At 41.1% G+C, this 11,087-nt stretch overlaps 1 protein-coding gene across 2 annotated transcripts; it reads right to left on the bottom strand.

The window, feature by feature from the left end:
- Positions 1-149: 149 nt before the first annotated feature.
- Positions 150-7,516, bottom strand: nkain1 (sodium/potassium transporting ATPase interacting 1). Of its 2 annotated transcripts, XM_031585939.1 has the most exons (9): positions 7,414-7,516; positions 7,004-7,169; positions 6,515-6,810; positions 6,011-6,148; positions 4,647-4,727; positions 4,162-4,359; positions 3,986-4,046; positions 3,804-3,885; positions 150-272 (listed from the first exon to the last, which is right to left on the bottom strand). In XM_031585939.1, exons 3-9 carry the CDS (start codon positions 6,566-6,568, stop codon positions 269-271), a joined length of 618 nt encoding a protein of 205 aa, XP_031441799.1. In that variant the 5' UTR covers positions 6,569-6,810; positions 7,004-7,169; positions 7,414-7,516; the 3' UTR covers positions 150-268. The 2 variants fall into 2 exon arrangements, with proteins under 2 accessions (XP_031441799.1, XP_012670964.2); XM_012815510.2 differs by having other exon boundaries at positions 7,004-7,514.
- Between the last annotated feature and the right edge of the window lie 3,571 nt (positions 7,517-11,087).

Here is an 11,087-nt window from a genome sequence, read left to right as displayed (position 1 = left end):
CAAACCTGGTGAGTTTTATATTACGGCACAAACCAGAACAAAAGACCAAGTGTCTTTAGAATAACAGTGTAATAGCTAGCACCAAGGAATGAACTAAATCAACCATCGAGCAGGAGTATCATATGGTATGAACAACACAAACAGAGTTCTACAGTTTTTAAAGTTTATTCGAATGTATTCAGCCCGATGGCAGAGCTGACAGTGACCTGAAGAGTTGTGCTGTGCCAACTCTCTTTCTTCACCCAGGTTCAGTGGATGCGCTAAACTGTCACCTGCAAAAGAAAATACATACATATAGCACCACACCACCCATACGGTATCATACATACATACATACATACATAAAATACATATAGCACCAAACCACCCATACGGTATCATACATACATACATACATAAAATACATATAGCACCAAACCACCCATACGGTATCATACATACATAAAATACATATAGCACCAAACCACCCATACGGTATCATACATACATACATACCACGCTCAGAAACAAATGGAATGAAAAGCAGATACTAATGCTGAAGTCTAATCTGGTGTTCTTTCATTGTTGGTTCAGACTGCATTCATACCCAGGTTAGAGGTATGTCACTGAGTCTTCCCCAGCTGCATTCATACCCTGGTTAGATGTTACTGAGTCTTCCCCAGCTGCATTCATACCCTGGTTAGAGGCAGGGGCGTCGTTAGGCCTATTTTAGGGGGGCTGAAGCCCCCCTAAAATGTTCTTCAGCCCCCCCAAATTATTTGGCATTATTGGCTTAAAATATATATATATATATATATATATATTTATTTAGGTGATGTCATTAAATTAAACTATTGTTTCTCACATGGACAAGTTATTTATAACTCTAACATGCTACATAGGTGCGTGCGTTCTGGTTTGTATGTTTTCTCCCCCTTCAAATTACAATCCAATAGCCTATCATCATACTTAACGATATAAACCCCGGGGATCTTGCGGCGACTGCTGCGCTGGCTTTCTCACTCTGCCAAGTAACGTCTCTTCGACGACAGCCAGGATTATAGCCAAGGAGTTTAGCTCAAAGTAAATGATGCAAGGAGTGAAATTGTAAGTACGGGTAGTTACAGAATGTGGCTATCTGTAGTTGTTAACGATTGTTACCTGCTTAAATGTAGGTTTACTTGAGGTAAATGAAGGGAATATTGTAGTGGGCAATGTTAACACTAAGCTAGCTAGCTAGCTAATTTGTTAGAAACTGTCTCCAGTGAGCAAGAGTGTGAACGGGCAAATTCAAAATACAATACATACATCTGTCTATTCTTTGCATTAATATATCTCTCTAGTATTTCGAAACAATAATATCAGTCCCTATAGAATGTTGTTGTTTATAATCAATTAATGCTAGTGAATTCTAGTTTGACTTGATTTTAGTGAATGCATTGGGTGCCTTCCATTTCAGCCCATCATACAATATTTATCATTTGATAATTAAGATGTTCTTAAAATGTGTTTTTTTTATTTCGTTATTCATGTTTTTTTCCCCATTGAATGGTATTTGACATCTTTATCTCAGTGATAGTGTCCAAATGAGCATAAAATATCACTGGTATGTAAAAACTACAGGGACAACAAAATAGATGTAAATGTTGATCAAAATCGTATTCCCTTCTGCTCATAATAAAACAAGTAAACAACTCAAGAATTAGTATTTGGGAGCGGATAGGAAAGCTAGTTTATCCGTCTTTCCTTTACAAGCAGGACAATTATTTCTCTCTTTATTTGAGAAAAGTTCACATTTGTGTTGTCAAATTTCACTATGACCTTGAAATTCTGTCTCTTGTGTTATCATATACTGAATGCAAGCAAAACAACAGAGCAAAATCACACTCTTTCTGATTGAAACAATCTATGAACTGTCTGAAACAATGGATATCCGCGGCCCCAAATGGGCCCCAAAAAAAATTGCCGCGCGCTCTGCGCACAAACAAGCCACTCCCCTTGGGACTAAGCCCCCCCTTTCTTTTAATCCTAGAAACGCCTCTGGTTAGAGGTATGTTACTGAGTCTTCCCCAGCTGCATTCATACCCTGGTTAGAGGTATGTCACTGAGTCTTCCCCAGCTGCATTCATACCCTGGTTAGAAGTATGTCACTGAGTCTTCACCGGCTGCATTCATACCCTGGTTAGAGGTATGTTACTGAGTCTTCCCCAGCTGCATTCATACCCTGGTTAGAAGTATGTCACTGAGTCTTCACCGGCTGCATTCATACCCTGGTTAGAGGTATGTTACTGAGTCTTCACTAGCTGCATTCATACCCTGGTTAGAGGTATGTTACTGAGTATTCGACAGCTGCAGGACACAATTACTATTCTTTCTCGTCTTCCCTGTCCCTTCTCCTACTTTTTTTGTGCCCAACTGTGTGTTCATTTTGTGAAGACACAGGGCAGACAAAGACGTCATATAGCAATTTTTCATTAAAGAAAAAGTGTTAGATGAGTGTTAGAAGACTTAAAGAAGAGGTGAGGTGAGGTGAGGCGTGGATGATAAACAATACCCCCCCCAGGAATAATAATTACAGGAAATAAAGAACGAAGGAGAAAAAGATAAAGGTATCCAGTTTTTTTTAATGACTAAGAGGTGCTTAAGTGATAGACTTAAGTGATAGATCTTATTATGTGGCTTTAATAAAAGCGAGGTTTGCAGCGCTCACTTTCTTTATTCTCAAGGCCGCTAGCTCTAATAAGGCAATAATGAGAAATGACTCTTTCATTTGTTGAAACTACTTCTCCTACATCTCTGGTCCGTTAACTGGCTCCACCACCATGTTTGAGCAACTTGTTATTAACTTCCCCCCTGTAGTACCGGTAGTAGAATCGTTGTATTGTACAGGCCTTACCTATGACATCATCATCCTCTACCACTACCAAAACACATCTCCATACGTGCCTATCACTCACCATGTTCTCTCTCCTGATCCTCTGATTCTGCTTCTGGCCAACTCAACCTCGAATCGCTCTTTTCCCTCCTCTGTTAAAGCTACTGATGTGTAACTGTCAAACTACCCTGATTTTAATGCACAGCAAGACAGCTGTGATTTAAACATGTACAGCCCAAAGCATTGACTGCTGAGCAGACCGTGGATTATGCATACTACTGTAAACCTGAAATGGTATTCTAACTTCTAATATAGCCATTAACAGAGTGCTCTTTGTACAGCTGCAACTCCATGTCTACACTTCACTGTATTCCTCCTGCTCTGTCGTTTGGTCCCATCCCTCTTTCTCCCTCGGCCACGCACCATGGTTTATCATTTCATTCTGCACATCCCCGGCGTTCGCCTCTGGTTTTTGGGGGAAGCACCCTAAGCAAAGGGTCATTGTTTTAGCAGTATATAAAAGAATACAAATGTAAATCAGGTGAGATGACATAGCAGAGATGGCTTGTCTTTGATGAACAGAGTGATGGTGTACCAAACAACACATTGGTTTTCTATCCGACGACTGGAAAAATGAGTTTTGTAGAAGCACAAAAGCAGCTAGGAGCTGAACGAAAGAAAAGGGTGTCTATGGGAATGAAGAAATGCTGTGAACATCAGTGGAATATATAGATAACCAAAAACGGTTCATGTTTCCATGTTATCAGTGAGAGGGGATGAGAACAAGGACACAATAGCAGGGAAGGGAAAGGAGACGTGTGTGGGAGGACACTGTCCACAGAAGCGCTAACATGGGCAACATTTACATTTATATTGGTATGGTGAGTACTGACTCCAGTATTGGTAATATAGATGCTAGTTTCACTGATAAAGGAAAGGCTGTTCTCACGTGTAGAGGGGCTGGAGCTGCAGATGCGAGTTCTTCTGGGGAGGATGATAGCCGTAGGAGTCAAATCCACCAATGAAATCCACTGAGGAGGAAGGAGGAACAGCGCTCAGTGCCTCGTTTAGACATGACACGTGGCAAAGATAACAACAACACGGTTAATCTGCTTGTCAATGGATACTTACAATTGTCTTCATCCTCCAGGAACACTTTACTCACATAACAGGCATACACGAAGCCAAACAGCTGAAAGACATGGATGGGGAGAGAAGAAATGGGAGAAGGGTCAGTCAAACTGAATGACGATTACTGCACAATACTTGCAGACTGGGGTTGTCAAAGTGTGCGAATGTGTACTCACAGCCAGGAAGACCTGCAGGGAAGCACTAACCACCTCTATGTACTGATAATCTAAGAGGCAGCCACTGATAGTTATAACATGGTGATCCTGAGGAGCCAATTGGGAGTCAGGAACCGCTGTTACCAGGCACCCAGGACCATGCTCCATCCACCAGGAGCGATGCAGGGAGGTGTTGAATGTCATCAGGAAGTCTCTATCCTACAGAAATTGTGAAATTGTATTAAGAACAAATAGACAGCTCAAGAAGGTGAACAGTATGACAGGAGCGTCAGCGCAGCCTTCGAAATGTCATTATTGGTGCTGATTATTCCAATAAATAAAGTTTCCTTGTCACTCCAATGCATTTATCGACCATTGTTAAAATGATCAATCTGATCAATCATGTGCAAAGGCATTTAGAGAGGCAGCGGCCAAAGACACTAATAAACACTAATAACCAGGACACTAAGTTAGTTCAAACGTCAGTCCATCCCAAATACACTCACCTGTGAGAGATGTCCCACTTCCAGGTATAAACAGATGATGAAGGAGTTCCATCCGACCCAGACCACCAACCACACTGCATACTGTCAGGGCGAGAGGGACAGAAACCAGATATGGAGAAAGGGAAAACTAAGCTTCGTGTGTAATTCTCAGTCAACAGATGAAAATGTGAGCCTTTGCAAACACACTGACCACAATAACATGGGCTAATCCTACTCCTGAGAAACAAAATTCACAGTAAGGCTATTAACGTTGTAATCCTTCATCAAACATATCTAAACCTTTATTTGTATACACACCAAACGCTTTGTTCATAATCCTGCTTCTGGGGGGCAAGGGGTTGAGACTACCCTAAGAAGCTTTGCTACCCCTAGATGGCACTGCCCACTATGTAACGTGTACACGAGGGTCTTCTGATTCTCTGCTAAACTAAGATGGCTCTGTGCATTGGGCCTGTTTTACACCAGACTGTCTGTGGCACTCAGCTAATCTGAGCTGAATCACTGATTCTGTGGTGATAAAGCATTCAACTGCACTCAGAGTAACTGCTCCTGTTCCTGTCATGAGTTTTCTTGCGATTTTTGAGATGACTGAACAGATTATTACAAGTTGCACAGACCAAATACTGATCAATTTCTCACGGGGCTGACTGTTTAGACGAAAACTGATTCAATGAATCCTGTCTTTGTGTTAATTCTGCTACAGGCGCACCAAAAAGAGAAGGTGTTTTGGGGTTAACCAGCACTCAGTGAACTCTACAACAACACCTACCAGCTGAGAGGCAGCACAGTTGTCCTGCTAGCCTCATTAGCCATGAAGGCCCCAGGGCATTTACATAATACAGGTGAGGTCAGGGAACTGAAGGAATCTATCTTGACAAATAATGTCAAAGTTTTAGACAATTCTATCTAAGATGTGAGACATCACAATATCAAAATGTATTAATTTCACGTTTACATTGTGTGCTACATCATAACAGTAAAGTTGCGCCTGGTAACACATTCTGTGCTTGTAACTCTGTAGGCTTTGCACAGTCTTATCAGGTTCTTCTACTTCATCATCTGTGCTGTCAGAGTCTAAATTCTTTTCTCATGGAGATGTACAATGATCGGACTGAACACCACATTCACCATACGTCTGCCACAGGTTGTCTGTTGTCTGTATGTTGAGGTGGGTAAACAGTGGACACCTGTCTTGTTCAGTAACTATATGGACACTACAAAATAAAAACTAAACTGATTGCCAACTGTCAAAATCTGACACATGTGAATGTGAGCCCAAATGTGTTTGTGTGTGTGTGTGTGTGTGTGTGTGTGTGTGTGTGTGTGTGTGTGTGTGTGTGCAAGCATTGTAGTGTGTGTCTCACCACTATGATGTAACGTGAGCGGAACTGGACAGTGCCAAATACTCCCAGTATGACGGCCATGATGTGCAGGAAGTTTGCCAGGATGGGAGCCCACTGGTAGCCAAGGAAATCTATGACCTGTCTCTGTAGTGCAACCATCTACACACACACACACACACACAACATTTCATGTCACACTGTACACAGCCTTTGCATCGGTGCAGCTGTTTCCATGGAAACTGCTGCCAGCCAGAGCCTAGTGGCCTGTGGAAAGGCAGATGAGTCCTAAAACCAAACACAATGTTTTTCATTCTGATATTTACACATTTATGTAGGGCTAATTATACGACTGATAACATTGTCTACAATGAAATTGCAGTGATTGATATCTCATACTAGCATATGATAAGTAATAAATAAATATCAGACTCATTATTATAGTGTATTCCAGGCTACTTATATCTCACACATCGCCAAGCATATTCTCACTTTTGCAAGAATGCCTTAGCTGCTGCAAACACTCACCAGCTGCAGAATGCATATCACAATAAGCGTACACCTCCCGTCGCACCAAGCCATGATCGAGCGCGCTTTAAGCCCGAACTTCGGGCCGTCGGTGCTTCAACACTGCGGTCTCCCCTAATGTCCAAGATGTTCCGGCTCTGTTTATCAGCGAGCTACCGGACCCAGCTCGCGGCTTCCTTGCGATTTTATCATACCGCCAATGGGTATCTTCCGTTCAGGTTTTCTCCCGAAAAGTCCTCGAGAGCCACGGTTTCTGCGACGTCCTACCACAACGCGAAACACCGGAGCAGCCACGCCTTGATTTAGAGTGAGAATGAGCATGACAGGGGTAGCACAAGGTGCAAAAAAAGAAACGGACAGAAGAATGGTGCACGATGAAGAGAGGGAGAAATGAACATCATATCACACAGGGTCGAAAACGAGGTCCCTCGACCTAAGCAGCCGAGATGAGATCAAACAAAGCCGGACTACCATACTGATCTAACTCACCGGTGTGTCGTTTTTTTCTCAGGCTGAATTGCAGAAGAATTCCTCTTTTTGGTTTCCCCGACAGTAAAAACAATAGGCGTCAGAGAACCAACCAACCTCCACTGACCAACATCGAAGCACAGAGGGAACCTCCGCTTGAAAACACACGGCTCATGCGCGCGACCGACTGGCAGCACAGGGCAGACAACAGACAGGGCATCTCACATGTTTTGAAATTGATAAGATAAAAATATAAAACCGTTTAAAATCAGGTCCATTTACGGACCAAGCCCCAACATTTCTCATTCTTCCAACCAACATACCAGCTTAAAAGACAGAAGGAAACATACAATAGCTACCTCAAGGAAATTAATTGATCTAGAAATGAATTCGATGAAATTATACACATTGAGAAAGCAAAACTAAAAGACCTCCTCCATTCTGTCATTGCATTCAAACGCCACATACAACGTTCTGCAATACTCTCATGGTTAATGATATGGCAGACACACAGGCACTGGTGAGCTGTAGGCTACTGAGTGATAGGGAATACTCGATGACTATTTAGGCTATGCATAGGAATCATCATTTATCTTTGAACCCCTATAATACTCAAAAGTTGACTCAGGGTGAAAATATATAGGATACATTTTTGACAACACAGACTATATGTCAGCTGAAACAGAATGAATGACTATATTAGTGACTATATACCACATGTTTATAATGACAGTATGTACTTTTTAAAAACAATTGGTGAGGTATATTATTGTAGAAAGTGAGTTTTGTTATATCCTCAAATCAATTATGATCGTATCAGTGGTGTATGCCGTTCTGTTAGATTTCCAGTTTTGTGTAACTAGGGAAACTCCTTTTTTGCTAGTGTCAGCTACAGACTCAAGGAGATACATAGTAATCATGGTAACTTTGATATTGAACTGGCTTGCTGCCTTGCTATTTAAAACCAAAGATGATGAGCAGTTTTTTTTTCTCCCTTTTTTACCTGTTTACCCTCTAGAATGAGGGGTGATGAGTCCTGACCCATTCTCACTGTAAATGCGATAGTGATTTGATGTCATGTTCCACAGATGAAAACAAAACACATCAATAGTTCCAAATACAAATGACTTTCCACAGGATTTGCCTCGATGAAATGAGAGAACTACAGAACATTCATTGTCTGTATGTTGCTCTGTTTTATGGGAGGCCTGGAGAGAAGTTAGACTGAGACCTTAGCAGTGGGAGAGAGAACATGTTTGCTGCAGACTCTTGCTTGCAGAGGAGGGCTGGCATACTGGGGATGTTCTTTTTTGAGGTGGAGGTGCAGGACTTCCATTGGTGTGAATAAGAAGGAATGGAGCCCCAGTCACTCATGATCTCAATGGCAGTCCACTGGCTAAACTCAAGGTTTGAGACGACGTTCAATAGCTCCCCATATCTTGGTGATGACGGTTTGATGAGGTCAGATCTGATGCCAATAGCAGGTTGGATTCCCTCGCCCGCCCACTGGTCATGTACTGCCTGTTTTCCTGGAAGCCATTCATGAGATTCCTCTACACACCCACTGGGCATTAGACCAGTTGGCCACTGTTACATTTGCATAAATGTATTTTTAGTTTCCACCAGTCATTTATGCTCTCAAACTAGCGGACTAAAGCTTTTAAGTGTCCTTCGGGGCTTTCATTGAATATATGAATTTTGTATACGTTTTGAATAATTTAATAGATTTTTTATCCTTTTATTTTATTTTATTTATTTTAATTCTTTATTGTCTTTCCTGTTATTGTATATGTAAAGCACATTGAGTTGTACATGTGCATGAAATGCGCTATATAAATAAAGTTGCCTTGCCTTGCCTAATGAATATATGTATGAGTTTGGATCAAAATGTGATTTGATACTGTCCAAAATGTTGCTGTTCCTTTCCACAGTCTGTTTTGCACTGTTCATTACTCATTTTTCACTGACATTGTTGACAGACCCAGTGCTTTATTTTGAGCTCTCTGCTTCGTATTTGTTTGAGGGTAAGGTTCGCTGAGAGGCATCAATATCTTTGTGTTGATGAATAGGTTCAGTGACACATATAGAGACTTTTGAGGATGAATGTCCAATCATTTGAGTTAGACTTTTATACATCTTTAACAACTTACTGGTAGAAACACATGCATGTTTGTTGAACATCACTGTAAGTACACTACTGAATGTTGCATAACCGACATGCATAACATGAGGAAGATGATACTAACTTTCTACCACAGGTTAGATTAGCTATGGCTGGAAGTGTTTGTTCCACTTCAGGATGCAATTCCTTTAAAGTTATTGGACACTTTGGGGCTATTAAACATCTAAAGCCCCCACGGTTTGTGTCAAAACACAAAAGTGTAGCAAGTGTTTGATCTCACCCGCGTCCTTGTTGAACTTTCTTTGACAACATAAGACATTGTCAGGTATGATCCCAATATCATTTGATCCTACCAGCGGTTTGTGAAGACTTGATAAAAAGTGTTGATGGAGTAGCATATGACATACAATTCTGAACAAAACTGTGAATCTGTGAAGAATCATTTTATGTGAAAGCATAACATTGTTACGATATATACAAAGTAGTGCTGGTGATGTCAGAACTAGACCAAGTAGATGCATCAACTGTGGTGGATACAGTATATGCCAAAGCTTTGTAGAGGTACAGCATCACCTTCTGTTGCGCAAATTACCACCAGGTGGCGCTATCAACACAACATTGTGAGCTTCTTGAAGACATGTCAGAAAGATCATAAAGTTTGATGCTAATATGCCTGTACCTCGCTAAGTATGGCTGCGTTTCCTTTGTGGCTGTATCCTGAGCTAGACATTCAATATCACAAAACCCTGGCTACTTCTGGTGCATGATCCTCTATACTACATTAGGAGTACATATGTTGAACCAAGGTTTCTCAATCCTAAATCAGGTCAAGAATGCCACTGTTGAATCAGTTCTATCAGGTGTGTAGAGCAGGGAAAGATGGAGAACATGCAGAGTGTGTGTGGGGGTGTGTGGTTGTGTGTGTGTGTGTGTGTGTGTGTGTGTGTGTGTGTGTGTATGTGTGGTGAATTCATTCATTCATTCATTAAATTCAGGCAAACCAACATTTTTCTAAATCTCAATTGACATCTGAAATAGGAGAAATATCTAGAGGAGATTTTTGGGATATTGAATATCCTACTGATGAGAGTGAGACCCACTGCAATAAATACCTGCTGAGATAAAGCCTAATTCCTGCCTGGCTGTAGCGCCAACTAGTGTGTGAAATGATTCTAAATCTCTTGAGCATTCATGTTATGACCACTGATTCACAGCCTAGGGCATGGTTCCAGTAACTAAAGTAAGCAAAAGAATATTGTTGAAAATTAACACAGGGTGTGTAAGACGTTTACGGACCTGGAGATAATTTCTTTTACATCTGTTGGCCCCTGTGCATGCTGACCATAAGGAAGGTTTGGTGTTGACAAGTTGTGACCTCAGTTCACTCATTAACAAAACAGCTGAGAATTTCAAAAATACTACAATGAATATGTGAGAGGAGAAACCAACAACATCTTTTCATGAAATAACAGTGTGGCATCAATCTCAAGGGAATAGAAATTCCAAAAAGCTTTGGTTGGATAATTTGTACCAATTATGGTCTCAGTTCATCAAAATGATTCTAGATATACTCCTCATTAAATAAAATCCACAACAGTAGTGGGGAAAACATTTTTCATTCTCAAATTCAGTCTCAAAACAATACATAGTACAAATTGACATTATAGGGTGTGTTGAATTCACAATGACACACAGAATCAAAGTGAAGTAAGTAAGATGGCGGCACACATGAATGCCCAGATGTAACTTGTGGTGTAAGAGGAGCTGGGCAGACTTGAACACTGGAGAGTTGGTGCTTTGGTATGAGCTGTATCCATGTGTGTGCAACTAGAGTAATGATGACAAGAAGACATACCATTCCAGTGGGGGCCTTTTCGTCATTAATGTTTGGCCGCTATACATTATATCGCTTGCAAACATGGAAGTAAGATTGCCTTTTGCAGATTGGTGGTGGCTGTTGTGTCTAGAAGCATGTGTGAATGT

The sequence above is a fragment of the Clupea harengus genome, chromosome 19 (genome assembly GCF_900700415.2).
Source record: "Clupea harengus chromosome 19, Ch_v2.0.2, whole genome shotgun sequence".
NCBI classification, from domain to species: domain Eukaryota; kingdom Metazoa; phylum Chordata; class Actinopteri; order Clupeiformes; family Clupeidae; genus Clupea; species Clupea harengus.
This window is presented reverse-complemented; position numbering and strand designations above follow the sequence as displayed.

What these genes read in the sequence shown, in the direction of transcription:
- nkain1 (XM_031585939.1), bottom strand. Translation starts at nt 6,568, where the DNA reads ATGGCTTGGTGCGACGGGAGGTGTACGCTTATTGTGATATGCATTCTG. An exon ending in TGATATGCATTCTGCAGCTG is followed by an intron (nt 6,149 to 6,514) that starts GTGAGTGTTTGC and finishes GTGTGTGTGTAG; the next exon opens with ATGGTTGCACTACAGAGACA. An exon ending in GCTCACGTTACATCATAGTG is followed by an intron (nt 4,728 to 6,010) that starts GTGAGACACACA and finishes TCGCCCTGACAG; the next exon opens with TATGCAGTGTGGTTGGTGGT.